At 19.0% G+C, this 19,024-nt stretch overlaps 5 protein-coding genes across 5 annotated transcripts; 4 read left to right on the plus strand and 1 right to left on the minus strand.

Moving 5' to 3' along the window:
- Positions 1–646: 646 nt before the first annotated feature.
- Positions 647–928, plus strand: SRAE_2000526400 (Hypothetical protein; the record flags this gene model as incomplete). Its single annotated transcript, XM_024644258.1, has 1 exon — positions 647–928. One exon carries the CDS (start codon positions 647–649, stop codon positions 926–928), a length of 282 nt encoding a protein of 93 aa, XP_024509835.1.
- Positions 929–1,495: 567 nt separating this feature from the next.
- Positions 1,496–2,229, minus strand: SRAE_2000526500 (Hypothetical protein; the record flags this gene model as incomplete). Its single annotated transcript, XM_024644259.1, has 2 exons — positions 1,496–1,874; positions 1,925–2,229. The coding sequence occupies 2 exons, from the start codon at positions 2,227–2,229 to the stop codon at positions 1,496–1,498; spliced, it is 684 nt and encodes a 227-aa protein (XP_024509836.1).
- A 2,147-nt stretch (positions 2,230–4,376) lies between these two features.
- SRAE_2000526600 (Hypothetical protein) lies at positions 4,377–4,676 on the plus strand (the record flags this gene model as incomplete). The annotated part of the gene is made up of 1 exon (XM_024644260.1): positions 4,377–4,676. The coding sequence occupies one exon, from the start codon at positions 4,377–4,379 to the stop codon at positions 4,674–4,676; it is 300 nt and encodes a 99-aa protein (XP_024509837.1).
- Positions 4,677–7,802: 3,126 nt separating this feature from the next.
- On the plus strand, positions 7,803–10,138 carry SRAE_2000526700 (Prolyl endopeptidase; the record flags this gene model as incomplete). Its single annotated transcript, XM_024644261.1, has 2 exons — positions 7,803–8,215; positions 8,272–10,138. The coding sequence occupies 2 exons, from the start codon at positions 7,803–7,805 to the stop codon at positions 10,136–10,138; spliced, it is 2,280 nt and encodes a 759-aa protein (XP_024509838.1).
- Positions 10,139–11,940: 1,802 nt separating this feature from the next.
- On the plus strand, positions 11,941–14,742 carry SRAE_2000526800 (Zinc finger, RING-type domain and Zinc finger, C6HC-type domain and Zinc finger, RING/FYVE/PHD-type domain-containing protein; the record flags this gene model as incomplete). The annotated part of the gene is made up of 2 exons (XM_024644262.1): positions 11,941–12,090; positions 12,145–14,742. The coding sequence occupies 2 exons, from the start codon at positions 11,941–11,943 to the stop codon at positions 14,740–14,742; spliced, it is 2,748 nt and encodes a 915-aa protein (XP_024509839.1).
- Between the last annotated feature and the right edge of the window lie 4,282 nt (positions 14,743–19,024).

The raw sequence follows: 19,024 nt of genomic DNA on the forward strand, positions 1-19,024 counted from the left end.
AAATTATTAAAAATACAAATTATCATACATAAGAAAATATTTCAAAAGTTTATTAAAGAATAATTTTATACATATTATTAATCAATTATCAAATATATTATTTATTTCAAAAATTTTTTAAAATAAAATATTAAATATATGTATATAATAAATAATAAATCAAAAACATAAAATTCTTTTGTTATCAAAAATTAATATATATATTTTTGCAAATTTAAAAGTTAAAAAAAATTTTATACACTAAAAACAACTTCTTTTAACTAATAAATTTCATAATATTGATGATAAAAAAGTGCAAAATATTTCTTTGTTTAATAAGGATAATTTAATAAAACTTTGATTTTTAATAAAAATTAAATGATATCAAAAAATATTTATATAAAATATTAAAAAAAATATAAATATAGAATGACTTATTTTTGGTATATCAATTGATAATATTTAATCAGGAAATCAAATAATTTATTGCAACAAATCTACTAAAATTTTTAAATAATGTTCAATGAAAAAAATAGTAAATGGTAAATATTTATATTTAACACTAAAAAAAATAATGGTAGAAAACATTTTTAAAATATTGGAAAATATAAAAGAGTTGAAATTTGGATAAAAATCAAATTAAATAATTTCAATTCTAATTATTAAAATGAAAACTTCTTTTATTTTTACTATTTTCATCTTTATATTGTTTGAATCTATAAATGCTTTTAATGACAAAGCTAATGTAATTAATGGTAATTTACAAGAAGACTTAAAAAAAGTTGAAAAACGTCAATATAGAGGAATTTATTATGACACTGTATATGGTGGTCCAGATGAAGATTGTAATGATTATGATGGTGCTAACTATGAATATCCTGGTAGTGGTGACAATTATAATTATGGTTATGATTATGCTGGTGATAATAACGCCGGTTATTATTATTAATTATAATAGTTAATTAAAACAGATATAACCATATTCTTCATTTAATAGGCTTAATAATTTTCAATAATGTTAGAATCATTCATATGATGGTTATAACATAATTAATAAAATTATTTAATTTTTTTTTCACAATTGTTGATACAAAATAAATAATTTTATTTTTTTTAAATTTTGCTTTTATTTAATTATATAGTTATTATATAAGTAGAAATTTAATACTAAAAATAATTTTTTCAGTATAATTACTTGTAAAATTTCAAAATATTTTTAATTAATGTTATTTATTAACTCTTAAAAAAAGCTTAAATAATACTACAATATCACAAACTTTTTTATTTATAACTTTTAAATTTTATCCAGAAAAAGAACATGAAAAATCAAATAAATCACTATAAACAAAAATGATATTATTATCCTTATAATTTTAAACTATATAACATTAAATAATTGATATAATGTTTATGAATATATTTTATAAAAAATAAAATAATTTTTTTTATTGTAAATGTTAAAACAGTTTTCAAATAAGATAATTAAAAAAAAAATTAAACAATATCTAACTATTAATTATGAACAAATTTTGAACAGCAATTCATTTATATCATCTCTTATTGACTTATTAAAAATAATGAGGCATATTGATAAAGAAGAAAATGATACTTGATAGGTACAAGTTCTAATCATTCCATAAATAAGTCTGTTATTGATAATAAAATGTAGTATTACTTTTTCTAAGTATGTTGTTGATAATCCTATTGATACTGTTATACAAAGTATCATTTGTTGCATAAGAAATGTTTTTTCAGATTCAATTTTATATTTCATAGCTAAATTTTTCATATTTTTAAAAGAATTCATTGGAGATGGAGATTTTATTCTGAAATGCTGTTGTTTTTTTGCATTTTCTATATCTAAAGCTTCATTTTTTTCTGCAACATGTATTAAACTTAAAATATAAATATATTTTAAAAAATTTTTTTTATATTTTAAACCTACGCTTTTGCTTTTTTTAATTTATGATAAGTAATTAAAAATAAAATAAGCACAATTACAGGTGTACCAAATGATGAATAAATTAATATATTTGCTATTCTAACTAGTATTCCATCATCTACATCATTATTACATGTATCAAAAAAAAGATTTTGAAAGTTTACAAATCTTTTGAATGCAATTGTTCTTCTTAAAACAATTATTATTATGTCAAAGATAATAAAAATAAAACAAATAATTGTCATTGAAATTGGTTTAGTAAACCAATTTGATTTGTTAAAAATTATAGACATTCTTTGAATTCCCATTAATAATATAATATGATTAACAAAATATTTTGTTAAAAGATTTAAATTTTTTATAAGTGTAACAAAAAAAGTATTTTCATAAACTAAAAAAAAATAAAATAATTAATTGATTATAGTTACCATTGAATTTATAAAAATTTGTCATATAAGAAGCAGGAACTATTGTTATAACAATTGTTAATTGATATACAAAATCTACTAAAACCATAAAAAAAGCAATTGAGAAATAGGCTGATTTTTTGTGCTCATAATAACGATGATAAAAAGAATAAATAATTAAAAAACATAAAATAATACTTATTGTATTACATATACCAATTATAGTTCCAAATATGTGTCTTTCAATGGTGTCTTTAGATATATTATAATAAATACTTTCATTAGTATTTTTATCACACATACTAATGTATAATTTTTATTCAAACATAAATTTAAAAGATTCTTATTTATTTAAATATTTTTATCTATTTTTTTAATACAATTATTTAATATAATTTACAATTACTTTTTTTAAAATAATTAAGATTTAAATTATCTAGTTAACTTATCAAAATTAATGATAATATTGTTAATATTATTTATATGATTCATTAAATTAACATTTTTATAATCAATTTTTACAATTTTTGTAATCATGATAAAGATATGTACATAAGTGATAAAAGTTATTTATTAATTCATTATCAAATAAAATATTTATTTTTATGTATATTTTTATTTATTTATATTTATGATTACTGAGAAAAAATATATAACTAAAAAAATGTAATTAATAAATTTTTTTTAAATTTATGAAACATATAATTTTTATTATTATTACATTAATGTTAATATTTTAATTTATTTTACCAAACAAATATATATGATAATAAATTCTTTAAATTAATTATGAGCTATATTTTTTCTTATTAGCATTAAAATAAATAAACTTCTATAAATTTGTTATTTTAAATAAATTTAAAATTATTATTTTATTTTAATATCAATACAATTTTTAAAAAAATTCAAAGTAACTAAAAAATGCAATAATTGGAAAAAATACATATTCAATTAAAAGACTTTTTGATTAAATACATAAATTTAAAGTATTTCATATTTAAAAATAACTTTATGACAATTAAAAATTTTGTTAAAATTTTTATTTACTATTAAATCTTAAGCATAAAATAAAAAAAAACGATATTAAGTATAATAAATATTTTATTTGCTAAAACATTTTTTAAAAATTGAATACATTTTTAAACTAAATTTATTTTTTATCATACTAATAAGTTTTCAACTTTAAAAAGTTATCGTTTAACTATTAACACCCTCTATAAAATAACAATTTAAAAATGCACATTTAAATATGAAAATAAAATGCGGAACATAAAAATATAATTATTTTCATTCTTTATATCATTTACTTATAAAATTAGTCATATTATTTAAAAAAAATATTCACCTAAATAATATAATTCTTCAGTATATTATATTTAATTTCTATATTAAAATGTTACCATATTTTTTACATGTTTTATCAATTATATTATCATTACCAACAATCTTTTGGAATATACTTATTTTAATTGCACTAATTAGATATCAAAAATATCATGTTAACTTTAGATGTATTTTAATAATTATGAGTTTTTCAACATTATTATATTATATTATATGGTTTATTGAGGGTATTTTTTGCAAGTTTTTAATACCAAGTTTAGATTATCTAACATATAGCCGTGAAGTCAAATATGCTCTCATATTTATTGGTTGTCAATTTATGCAACTTTTTGCTACCATAGAAAGAATGCTATCAATATACTTTGTCAATTGTTATGAATATTTTTGCCCTAAATTTCCTTTTTTGTCCATTTTTTTTTTCTTCATATCTACTATCATTTATATTTCTCAAAGATTATATTTTTTATTAAATAATCAAACTCAAGGAGTCATTCTTTATGAAATGACTTTTATATCATATTTTTCTATTATTGTATGTTTAATTAAATATTATATAATTAAATCTTTAGATTTATCATATTGTATGTAGAAGGATAAGAAAAAAAAATAATAATGAAACTCATATTCATATGACTTTATCATCAAAATTTCAAAATACAGAAAATTTTAATACTCAATTTCTGGTAAAAATTATTTTGTATTTGATGGCATTCTCAAATACTTTATCAAATCTTACTCTTTGTATTGTCGGGGTATATTTTAAAGAAACATTTACATTAGAAGATGGTTTACTCGTATTCTTTTTTGGAAATTGTATTTCATCATGGTGTATTACATTATATATTGTTAAAAGAGAAACAAGAGTAAAAAATATTATAAAACATTTATTAGGAATAAGAAATAATAGTATTGAAATTTACAATAAAAATGTAGGATCTAATTATTATCTTGATCCAATTAGAAATACAGAAACTTATTTTGAACTTTATCAATTACATTGGTAAAAAAATAAAATCATATTTTAATTCAATAATATTTCTACGTATAACAAAAATTTAAATACCAATAATAAAATTTAAATAATATAAAAGTAATGTTTAAATTATTGACTCAATTTTTTTAAACTTTTATTTTGATTGATGATTGTAAATTAAATACATATATATATATATATATATATATATATATATAAAGTTTATAATGCCATTGTTTGTTAATTAAAATATTTTAAAATCTTTTTATTTGTTTAAATTTAAATTGAATTAAGAAATTTCAAAAAATTATTATCTATAGAAAAAAATTATATCCTATATCCAGATAACAATCGCCATTTTGTGAATAAAACATTTAGAAAAAAAAATTATCAGGTGCACTTGGTAGTTACAAAATTTTCATGAGTTTGTTAACTGCAACAGATTCCTGTGGAAATTAAAAATATTTTAAAAATGTCAAGTATTGTTGATGTTTTTTTTTGAATGCGCTTTTTTCTTTAACTCTGACTTATCACAAGTTTGTCTTTACTATATATTGATTATATTCTAAATTTATGTTTTTGAAAACTATCCAATGAGTGTAATATCATTTTTAGGTTTTTAAAAAGGTTTTTTGTACGTATACTTTAAATCAAGCTATAAACATTAAGACCATTTGTGAATCATGGAAATTTTAAAGAAGCAAGTTATTTCAGTCCAATTTTTAAAAAGAAAATCAAATAAAACTAGTCTTATGATAATATTATAAGTTTCAACAAATATATAAAAATCGATAACAATGATTATTCACAAAAAAAATTCTGTTTTATGCTATATATTTGCTTCAAAATAGAGATAATTAAACACATGTTATTGGAATCAACTACTAACTGATTTCTATGAGAAATCTGTGTTTAAAATATTTTTATATCTCTGACAGTAGTAAGACATAAAAAATGATGACAATAAATTAGGCGCGCAAAAATACCAGACTATATATCTCAAGAACGGTTGAAATTTAGAAAATATTTTCAATGTGGACTATATCTTAAAAGTCTTAAGAAGTCCAGCGCATCTGATTTCTTGCTTCTAGGAGCTCATTTACTTGAGTTATGAGTTTCATACTTGAAACTTTTTCAAGATACATTTTACATCATATCTTGAGATCGAGAAAAGATACGAAGATGAGACTAGGTTTAATCGACTTCTCGAAAAAATCTAATCTAGAATAGTTATTTTAATTTTAATATTTTTCATTGCATCATGAAAATCGATTTTTTTCAAAAAATATTCCCCAGTTTCGCCTCTAACTTTGACTCATCACAACTTCTCAAGTTTTGTTTTTGATATAGCCTTGATTATATTTAAAATTTATCATTTTTCAAGGGCTATCAGATGAGTGTAGTTTCATTTTGAAATTCGAAAAAAAGTTGTTTTTTTAGTACTCAATCTGAAGGTCAAGATTGCATTATTTTGATCAATTGTGAATCTCGGAAAATATTGAAGATTTTTGTAAACGAACGATTTTTTCTGGACTAATTTTTCATGAGGAATCTAATGAAACTAGTCTCATAGTAATCTGACAAGTTTCAGCTGAGATATAAAAAAGTCGTGAACAATGAATATTTAGAAAAAATTTCCGCCTTTTGCTATATCTTGCTTCAAAATAAAGGTATTAACAAACAAATTTCTGGAATCAACTACTTTTTAGTTTTCATTTGGGGTCTACGTTTAAACCATTTTTATATCTCTAATAGTTATTGAGATATAAAAAATGATGACAATAAATTAGGCGCGCAAAAATACCAGACAATATATCTCAAGAAGGGTTGAAATTTAGAAACTATTTTCAATGTGGACTATAGGTCAAATGTTTTAAGAAGTCCAGCTCATTTGATTTCATGTTGCTAGGAGCTCATTTACTTGAGTTATGAGTTTCGTACTTGAAACTTTTTTAAGATACATTTTACATCATATCTTGAGATCGAGAAGAGATACGAAGATGAGACTAGTCTCATTTAACTTCTTGCAAAAAAATAATCTAGAAAAGTTGTTTTAATTTTAACATTTCCAGTCGCATTAATGAAGTCGGATTTTTTCAAAAAACATTCCCCGCTTTCGCCTCTAACTTTGACTCGTCACAACTTCTCAAAATTTGTTTTTGATATAGTCTTGATTATATTCAAAATTCATCATTTTTCAAGGGCTATCAGATAAGTATAATTTTATTTTAAAATTCTAAAAAAAATTTTTTTAGTAATCATTATGAAGTTCAAATTGAATATAACGGGTAAACTTTAAATTTTTTTAAGGATATTGAAGACATTTTTACAGAAACAAGTTTTTTCATGCCAACTTTTTATAACTAATTTAATGAAAGTAGTCTCATAATAGTTTTTTTGAAGCTTCAACTTAGCTATTGAAAAGTCGGAAACAAGGAATATTTAAAAAACGTTTCTACTTATTGCTATATTTTGCTTCAAAATAAAGATTTAAACAAGAAAATTTCTAGATTTTTTTTTATAAAACTATCAACGTATATTATTTAAAATTTTTATAATTATACAGTTAATGGTATATTAATCACTTAAAAACATCTAGTAATCTGATAAAATAAGAAGAAATATTATTTATAAAAAATTTTTTTATAAGTATCAATAAACTTTATGAATAATATTTGCCAAATTTACCCATACTTTTTATTTTTTTTATTAATAAACATAATTTTAACATTAATATTAAAATTAAACTTAATAATTTTTTGTTAGTTTTTCTAATTAACGTTTAGTTGATTAAATATTCAAATTTTATAAAAAATAAATATTTTTTACCATCAAAAATTAAAACTCATAGAACGTTAACATTGTCAAGTTAATTAAATTTAAAAAGTTTTAATTTTATTTATTATAAATTAAATTTACCTCATTTTTAATTTTTTTATTAAATCACACAATAGTTATTAAATTAAAAATTTTTAAAACTAAAAAAATTTAGATTTGTAAATACTATATATTATTTAAATTTCAATAATTATACATTATTTTAATTAAATATTTACTATGTTTATATCAGGAAGTTTTAATTATCATGATATAAATATAAAATTTTATAAATCATTTGATTTTAAATTAAATATTTTAAATATTTTTTTATTAAAATATGTTTTATAATTCATTGTTACTTCTGAATTTATTTTTTTTTCTGATAGTTTCTATTTCATCATATGAAGATGTTATATATTATGGGAATCAAAAAAAAAGATACCTTTCTAGACTTAGGATTAATGTAAAAAAATATCCTGTCATTGAGAGAAACAAAACTTGTGTTGATGTTATTTTTGATAAAAAAATTGCATGTCCATATAGATATTTAGAAGATTTAGGAAGCGATAAAACTTTAAATTTTGTAGAAAAAGTTAATAAATTAACAGAAAAACATTTGTATCAAAGTCCTTTAAGAGAACTTATGGCATCTAAAATAAGAATGTACAATTCATATTTAAAAATTGGTTTGTTTACAAAACATGGAGAATATTACTATTTTTTTGTAAATCCTGGTAATCAAACACATTCGTAAGTATATATTTTATATCACTTTTATTTATAAAAATATTATGTTATATTTTAAGGTTATTAGCAAGAAAAAAAAAAATTACTGATCGTTATGAAGTTTTTTATAATATAGATGAAGAATTTCCAGCTGAAGATAGATCATTACAAGGAACATGCTTCTCTAAAAATGGTGATTTAATTGCTTATGCATTTTCTGCTAATGGAAGTGATTGGAATACAATTAAATTTAGAACTAAAAATGGTTCAGCATTAAGTGATGAAATAAAAAATGTTAAATTTTCTGATATGAGTTTTATTTTTGATAAAGAAGGTTTTCTCTATTCTACTTTTCTCAATGGTAAAGATAAACCAGAAGAAGTTAAATTTAATAAGGATGAAAATCATGCATTATTTTATCATAAAATGGGAACATTACAGAAAGATGATGTCATGATAGCTAAATTTCCTCCTCATAAAAAAGGAGCAGTTAGAGGATTTGTATCAAATGATGAAAAATATTTATTTGTAAAATACACAGAAGGTGCAAGTGAAGATAAACATAAAATTTTTTATTATAAATTATCAGAATTAAATAATAATACCATTAATAAACAATTAAAATTACAATTATTAATAGGAAATTTTGATGGAACATATAATATTATTGATACTTATAAAAGAAGAGTTATAGTTTTAACAACAAAAAATGCTCCAATGGGTCAAATTTTAAAAATAAAATTGTCAAAATCAAATTATGGAATAAAAGAAGTTAAAGATTTAATTAAACATGATGAAAATAAAAATATTCAACTTGTAAAGGCAATTGGAAAAAAATATTTACTTATTTATTGCATTGAAAATGTTACACATCATATATATGTTCATAATAAAAAAAATGGCAAATTAATTACAAAACTTCATCATGTTCAAGGTTTAGTTAAAGATATCACTGGTAATACTGATAGTAATGAATTCTTCATTTCAATTGAAAATCAAGTTACACCAAATATAATTTATAGAGGAAATTTATCTGAGATAGATGAAGGAAAAAAAAATGTAACTATGACAATACTCTTTAGACCATTTGTTGGAGGTTTAAATCATGAAGATTTTGTTATGGATACAAAATTTTATAAGAGTAAAGATGGTACATATATACCAATGTTTTTATTCCATAGAAGTGATTTAAAATTAGATGGTAAAAATCCAGTTAGTCTTTATTCTTATGGTGGTTTTGGAATACCATTTTTCCCACAATACTTTCCACCAGTATTAACATTTGTTAATCATTTTAATGGAATATATGCTATTGCTGCTGTTAGAGGAGGTGGAGAATATGGAGAAAAATGGCATAAAGAAGCTATACTCCTTAATAAACACAAAAGTTTTGAAGATTTAATTGCTGGTATTGAATATTTAATTGCTGAAAATTATACTAATCCATCAAAAATGTCAATTCATGGTTCAGCAAATGGTGGAATTATAGCAACAGTTGTCGCACAACGAAGACCAGATCTTATTGCAAGTGTTATTACACATGGAGTTTCATATGATATGTTAAGATACCATAAACATACTTCAGGTGATGTATGGATACATGAATACGGAGATCCGGAAAAAAAAAAATACTTTAATTATTTACTTTCTTATTCACCACTACAAAATATCAGAATGCCTGTTAAACCTCATCAATGGCCAAGTACTTTCATAACTGCTGGTTTTCATGATACAAGAGTTGTTGCATCTCATACATTAATATATGCAGCAAAATTATATCGTAATCTTCAAAAATTATCTGACTACCAAAAAAATCCAGTTTTGGTTAAAATATATGAAGGACAAGGTAATGGTGGTGTAACATTTAGACAACAATTAGAAGAAAATATTGATATTATTCTTTTTGTTGCAAAAACATTGAATGCTAAGTGGAGAATTTCATATTAAAATTTATCTAAATAATTATTTAATTAAAAATTTATTTCATTATAAATACATTTATGTTTAAAACTAATTATTAAATATTATACTTTCATAAAGAATAATTGTTTTTATAGTAAAAACTATATCATTTTTTGCAAAAAAAAAAAACAATATTTTTTTGAGTTATATTTTAAAAAAAATTTCATCATTCTTAAGATATAAATCAAATTCCACATGCTTTTTAAAAACAGATTTATTCAGTACTTTTATAATAAATAAAAAAATTTAAACAGAAGAAATTTTATGAAGATTAAATAATAAATTTTTAAAAAGTTTTTTTTTTAATTAAAAAAAGTTCTACATAATATTTTATATTTACATTAATTTTCATAACACTAAATCGTCTTGAAATATAAAGCTAATTTTATGTCAAATGTTTATATTAATCGTCACCAACTTCTTTTTTTAAAACATCATTGATATTCTCATTTATAGAAAAATTGATTTTAAAAAAAATGATAGAAAATAAATAGTTTTAAATTTGTATTTTATGATATTATAAATATATTAAATAACATTGTAATCGAGAATAATTTTAGGATAACAAACATAAAAGAAACAGCTTTTTGCACTTTATTTAATATTTAGTTTTTATATATGATCTATAATTTAAATAATACTTTAATTTTTAGTTATTCTTAAAATATAAAAACAATTACATATACATACAAATTAAAAAAATAATCAAAATAAGGCTCAAAAACAGTTAAAATTAATAAACTTTTAAGTTTAGACTATTTTAAAAAATTTAGTAGTTTAATGTATCAATTTTTTTGCATCTAAGAATTATTTAACATGAGTTAAAAATACGTTTTAAAAGTTTTTAAAAGTATGATTTCTATCAGATCATAAATTTATAAAGTTTCTTTAAAAATAAATTTTACAAGTGATGAATTTATAAAAAATAAACTGAAACTTTTTCCCTAGGTTTTATAAATCTCATTTACGCCATGAATGTCTAAATTTTTTTTTGTATTTTTTTGATAAATTAAAATGCACACTTTTTCATTACTTTATTGCTTTTATACTATAATTGTATTTTATAAAAAAATCAAATATTTCAATGAAAAAAATTATATTGATGTTTTTTACAAAATTTTATAATTTTTTATTTCAATAAATAATAAATTAACAATAATAAACAGAAAAAAAAATTTTTTTTAATTGTATATAAATTGTTTTTTGTAATTTTAATATAATTGATATTTATAAATATTATTTAAAATAGTGTATTATTTTTTATTATATATAAATGACATGTGAGAATAAATATACACTAGATATATCTACCTATTGATATATTTCTCTATAACCAAATATTTTCCATTGATGATAAATAAAATTGAATATTTAAAAAAAAGGGTTGATGTTTGATAAATAAATTTTTTATGTAAACATTTAACTATTTCAAAATATATTTTGAAATATTTCGAAATTATTACTTGTATTTTATTACTCATATGTCAATGTAATTTTCTCTACTTGTACATATATTGTTCTAGAACATTTTTTTAATTGAAACCTCTCTACTATATAAACTGTGTCATATCGTTATATATATTATTATAATTTATTTTTCATACTAGTATTGTTTAGATTTAGAAAAATAATAGTTATATTATAGAACTAATAATCTTTAATAATAGTATTTCTATATAAAATATTTATTAAATTATTTTTTATTAAAGTTTAATTTATTTATTATCAAAATATCTAATTTTATTGTAACAGTTAATTTTTCTTCTCAACATAATAATAATAATAATATGGATCATATGTGTATAAACGAAAAACCAAATATTGATAGAAAAATTGAAAAAGGTCGTCGTCATGCTGGTTATGCTAAATTAAAAAAACACTTATCAAAAGATGCTTATTTATCAAAAGATATTGTTTTTAATGGTAAAATAAGAGTTGTAAGTAAAAAATTTTTTCTTTTTATATATAATTTTTAATATCTTTTTTTTTAGCGTGATAAAAATAAAATAATCAGTGATACAACATTAACTGATTCAATTTCTTTAAATGTATCATATTCATTGAATAGAAAAAATCGTTGGAATACTATTTCTCCAATTACCTTAAATATCAATGCTCTTAATTCTATGCCAAATGATGTGTCTTCTGTTGCTGTTGTTGAACAAATGAATACTGTTCCTGATATTGGATGCCAAAATATAAAAACTAAAAAACATTTAACTGAAGGATGTGTAACTGGAATAACAATGAGTGATCAAAATGGATATATAAAAATCAAAGAATCAAATAGTTCTTCAGGTGCTAATCTTTCTTCATTGTTAGGATATAATAAAAAAAATAATGAAACAAATGAATTAGTAGAAAAAAATGACTATGATGATTCTTATGATTCAAGTAAAGGAAAAGCACAAATTCGTTATCGTATTAATACATCACATAAAAATACTGACTATTCAGTTTGTAAGCATTTTAAACAACGATTAAAAGTTGCAAAAGCTTCTCAAAAACAAGGTAAAAAATGTAAAAAAATTAATAAGAAAGTAGAAATTGATTTTAATGATTTGATAAGTGATGATGAAGAAGAAATTAATATTTTTAAGGAATCACCATCAACAAATAAACAGATAACTTCACAATTTGTATTATCTGATTTTATAAAAGAATCATCTCCATCAATAATAGATCTAGAATCAATTCAAAGTATTGGTGAAATGTCAAACTCAAATGATGATAAAATAAAACCTAAAAATTTGTTAACATTTCCTGATCAAATAAGAATTTTAACAATATTTGATGAGATTAAAATTAGTACTTCAAAATGGGATAATTTTAATTTTGTTAAAGATATAGATAAACTTTTAGGTGAAAATATTTACAATATGAAATGGATTGACGATAACAAAACTCGAGTTCTAGTAGATTTAAGTGAAGCTATTCAGTTTATACATCCAAAAAATAAGAAAATGAAAATGATGGTAGTTATAAAAAAATCAGAAGACATCAAAGACACTTTAAAGATTCTTTTCAATACTAATTTTGAAATTTCAAATGTTATGAAATTTGAACAAGTTAAAAGAATTATTAAAAATGACATTTGTGTTGCAAACAAAAATATGGCTTCTATAAAGGATCTTATTAAATCGTGTATTACTGTTGGAAAATGTTATTATAAACTAAGTGAAGAAAAAAATAAAAAAGATAAAACAGAAATTAATGATTGGAATGAATTTGACATCAATTACAATTCGGATTTACTTTCTGAAACTATAATACCTATTAATGAATATCAATTGTATGAAATCTTGACAAATGAAGTATCCAATGATCTGGAGAATTCATTATCTGACGATGAAAAATCTGTTCTTGATATACAGTCAGATGATAATTTTGAAAAGATAAATATTAGTGATTTGAAAGAAATGGATATAGAAAAAGAATTTGAACATATTATGGTGAAATGTGATATATGTGAAGCATCTTTATGTTTTGATAATACTATTATTCTTAATGAATGTAGACATAGTTTTTGTAGTGATTGTATTACAAGACATTTTTACAATCAAATACGTCTTGAAGAGATACCATTGAAATGTCCACAATGTCAAAAATTTGTTTCACTTGATATTTTACCCGTTATATTTCCACTTCCATTAATTTCATTTTATATATATCTTCGATATACTAAAAAAATGGAAAAAGAAGGATTTGATATTATATATTGTTTAAAATGTAAAGATATAGCTACTAAAAGTTTAGATAATCCTTACAATATAGTAAACTGTCCAAATTGTAATATTTGTTGGTGTATCTTATGCAAAAAGGCTCCACATTATCCATTAAAATGTAAACAAAGTGTAGAATGGAAAGAAAGATTCAATAAAAGAATTGATTTTGATAATATATTTGATAAAAACTATTGTAACAACGCAAATTGCCAAACATGCCGTACTCATTGGTGTGTTCTTTGCAAAGAAACACCACGTCATCTATTGACATCTAAACAAGATGTTGTAGAATCTAAGGAACAAAATAAAGATTCAGAGTGTAAGCCTATGTATTGGGGATATTGGTGGCCTAGATATTGTAAGTACTGTAAAGTTTCTATTTGTTTTGAATGCAAACGCGCTGATAACTCATGTTTATGTAGAAAAAACATTGAAGGAAGAGAAGAATCTACTGAATTGTTAGGAGATAAAAATAATTTTAATACAATTGACAGAAACAACTATATTTCTCAACAATTTTTTGATAAAATTAATGAAATACACAAAATTCGTTTTGATAACTTACAGTTTGTAGCACTTTTTAGACAATGGAGTAAAAAACACAACCCAAATTCCGATAAAACTTATATACAATTACGAAAAACTCTTCTTTATTTATGTGAATATTGTTATGGATGGCTTTATTTGAATAGAAAAAATAAACCAGAAAATTATACAAAAATTAAAAATATATTATCGGATTCATTTATTCACCTTAAAACTGTTGATAGAATCATAGCGAATAATTTAAGTGAAAATATAGATAATCGATTGAAAAAAATAAAAAAGAATATAGATATAATTTTGAATGAATTTTCAAATTAATTATAATTTTAAAAAAAAAGATGTATTTTAATAATTTAATTTTTCGTTAAATAATGTTATTTATTAACAATAAATTAAATTAATTATTTTTTATATAATCATATAACATATATTTTAATTTGTTTTTAGCTTAATTAACATTTTATCAATTATTATTTATACTATTGTCGTAGTAAAAAATATATTAAATTTTCCATAAAGCTTTTAACAAATTTTCTATTTTTTTTAGTTTAATTTTTTTAACCTATCTTATTTATATTTTATGTTTTAATTTTTAATCTAAATGTATATCTTATAAAGGATACTTGATGAATATTAATGTTATTAATATTAACATCAAAATAATATAGTATCAGTAAATTTTTTTCCTACCATAACAATTGTTTTTAATTCTAAGTTTTAAATATTAAAAAATTTTAATAATTGATCTACAATTTATAAAATTTTACAAGTAAGATTTAAAAAAAATAGAATCTAATTAGATATAATATAAAAATTTGTTAAACATTCTTACTTATAATACTGCTTTTAATTTTAAAGATTTTGTTTAAATAGCTATTTAATTTATATATTATATTTTGAAAAAATTAAAAATTTATCTAGTATAAACATTATAATTTTATAATATAAATAGTTTTGCAAAAAATATTTTATTAATATTTTTTCTTTCAATTTTTGTTATTTTTAAATTTTATTTAATATATACTATTTTGTATTTATATGATAAAATGTTTAATGTACATTTATTAATTCAAATATTTCTTCAAAATCATTTAGAAACCAACAAACATATATAACATGTTTAAAAATGGAAACATTTATATTTAAAAAAATAATATTACAATTAAATTATAAACTTTTTCTTTTCTTTACTTAATTCTTACCAGATAAATAATTTATTAAAACTGTCATGTAAATATATATATATTTTTTATTTTAAGTTGATTATCATCATAAAATTCTTTAGTGAATTAAATAAATTTGTATATATTTTACATAAATATATATATATATATATATAAATTTAATTTAGTAATTGAGATAGATAATTGAATTATTATATATCAGTTAAAAGTTTTTTATTTTATCAAACTAAAAAAATTAAATATTTAAAAAATTTTCATTTAAATGTCATAAGATATATTAAATGTTGTTTAAATTCCAGAAAGAATTTACAATAATTATTTATTTTCATGATAACAGTAACAATAAGAATCATTTTACAATTTAAAATTATATTCACTACACAAAGTTTAATCTAAAAAAAAGTGTAATAATCGTTAATAACAAATGTCAAAATATTACAATTAATGCTGTAAAATGATATATTTAAAAAAAACAACATAATATTAAAACTAACAGAAATTTATTTTGTAATGTTATAATATTACAAATATTTATAATATATTTTAAAAATTATCATTTTAAATTTTATCTCTTTTTTAAAATTTTTTACTGATTATATTTATCAATGTACAATTTTTATTTTGTTTCTAACTTTTCATATCAAAGATCTTTTAGTTAGTTGTTAAAAATTTTAATAATATACATATTTATAAAATACTTTAAATTATAAATTGTAGTTGAACTATTAACTTAAAATATTGTAAAAATAATATTATATAAAAAATATTTCTATTTCTTTTAAATCTATCTTTTATACTTTTTAATTTTAAACGTTTATTATGAAAGTAATTTATTTGTTAGTAATTAATAATTAATTTTATTTCAACAACTATTAAATGAATCTTTTTTTATATTGTATGTATATATTTTTTTTAAGATTTCTATTATATATTAAATTAAAGCATCTAATTATTTTAAGTATTCTTTGATCAAAAATTATCTATCTCAACCATTTAAAGGATATATATATATATAAAATAAAAAATAATTTTTTAAATTATATCATTTAAAGAATCAATAAACATTCATAAATGTATCATAAAAAGAAAAAAATACCAATAAATAATATAATTAAAAATCATAATAGATTAAAAAAGATTATATCATTATAAAATAATTATTTATTTTACAAATGACCAAAAAAATATCTCTTTATTTTATGAGGAAACAAAAAAAAAAGACCTTTTAATAGTTGCTATATATATTTATACATAAAATATAAAGGACAAAATTAGTACAATACTTTTATTTTACTATTACTTAGATATAAAATTTATCAAATAACTATTTTAAATTATGTAATTTTTTTATATTAAGTAATTAGAAAAAATATTTATTATAAGATTTTGTTTTATTATTATAATAAGGGTAATTTTTGAAGAAAAAAAAAATTACAATGATATAAGATAATTTATTGTTTATTATTAATTTTTATTTACTTTATTATTTCTGACTTTTTTTTCTATATTTTATTATGCTTTGTTTTCTTATCAATGTGATATTATTTTTTTTTATCAATATTTGTTTCACTTTTTTATTTATAAATTTTAACATCATTACAACATTTTAATAGAAAGAAATTAACATTTTAATAAAAATCAAGATTGAAGAAGTTTTTATTATAAATAAGATAAAGTAGACTTTTTTAAAAATTATTAATAAATATACATATATACAAATATTATACTAGAAACATTAATAAGATATCAGTAAATAATTAATAATTTTTTTTATATATAAAGAAAGTATACAAGAAATATGTTAACATTTTAATTTTCAAATGTAATACATTACTTATAATTTCAATCAAAAAATGTAACTATCATTTCCTGATTAATGATCGGATAAATATAATTATTATTTTTTTAGCAATCAAATTTTATTTATCAAAAATCCTTAATCTTATAAACTGATACATATATTAAATAAAAAATAATTTATTAATTACAATTCTTCAATCAATTTAATAATAATTGAATCAATTTTCTAAATTACCACTTTAAAAGTTACTCTTTGATTGATTAAATAATTGCACTTTCCACTTTCTTTAGTTTTCTTTTACCTCTAATTAATCACCATCATTTAATCACTTAGTCATTTTTTTACATAATAAATAAAAACTTTCTGATGAAGTTCAATTTTTATCAATATTTATATTAATGTATACAAGAGGCCTATAAATAAATATGTATTTATATAATACATATCTCTCCTTCACCCATCCCTCATTATTTTTTAATGGTTTTGGAATATGTCATTTTGTTTAAATATATATATATATATATATCAATTTATAAATTTATATACTTCATTTATTGTTTAAAAATTTTTTTCTTAAATAAACATCCATTTATATAGGTAAAATTTATTTTTATTATTTTTTAAATAAAAAAAATAATAAAAATTTTTTCTAAAAAAGTACACTTCAAATGTAATTCTTAACTTTTTTAACATAAAGATTAATATACAATATTTTGATTTTGTTTTATTTAATTTTAAAAATTAATCTATTACATGTGTATATTAATAATAATAATACTACTTTTAATAATCTTTTTTTTGCCTCATAAATTTTAATACTACTAAAATATTAAATGACACTCAAATTAAGCATATTATATAATTTTAATATAAGAAACTAAAAAAAAAACTAATTTTACTTTTGGTAATGTTTATTTTTTATTATAAGATATGTATTTTTTTTTGTCTATTATATCAAATTAATTATTTGAATTTTTTAAAGTAAAAAAGAAATTGTAAATATTTTCAATTTAAAAATTTATATATTTAAGTTAATTTTATATAATATAATACCTTTTAAACATTTTTTTTTATCTTTAAAAAGTATTATCATTCAAAAAAAAAAACATTATCATGGCTTTTTTATATTTTTTTGTTTATTAAAATTTATTTATAACATGCTGTCTTATGTATTTATTAAGATTATACATATACTTATATATCTACAAAAATGCAATGCCACATATATATAATTAATATTCATATGGAAGGTATTGTTGATCTGAGGCGAGGCAGTATCTTATGAATTGAAGTATTATTTCGAGGTCATTCTACTTTGACTTTTCTCTTTTTTTTTTTTCTTTTAAATATTCTTCTAGACATATGTATAAGGTGGTTCACAAAGGTATTATTTTTAAATAAGTAATATGTACATATTTTCCATATGGGACGAGTTAAATATTATTTTACCATAAAAAAAACTAAATAGTGATTGATTTTAATTAATTATATTAAAAATTAATTAAACCTATTTAAAATTAATAAAAGTTGATAGAAAAAATTTTTTTACATAATATTTATTAAATATTTTTTTTTTCAAGAAAGTTTTTTTTTTAACCAGCTTATTATTATAAAA

The sequence above is a fragment of the Strongyloides ratti genome (genome assembly GCF_001040885.1).
Source record: "Strongyloides ratti genome assembly S_ratti_ED321, chromosome : 2".
NCBI classification, from domain to species: Eukaryota; Metazoa; Nematoda; class Chromadorea; order Rhabditida; family Strongyloididae; genus Strongyloides; species Strongyloides ratti.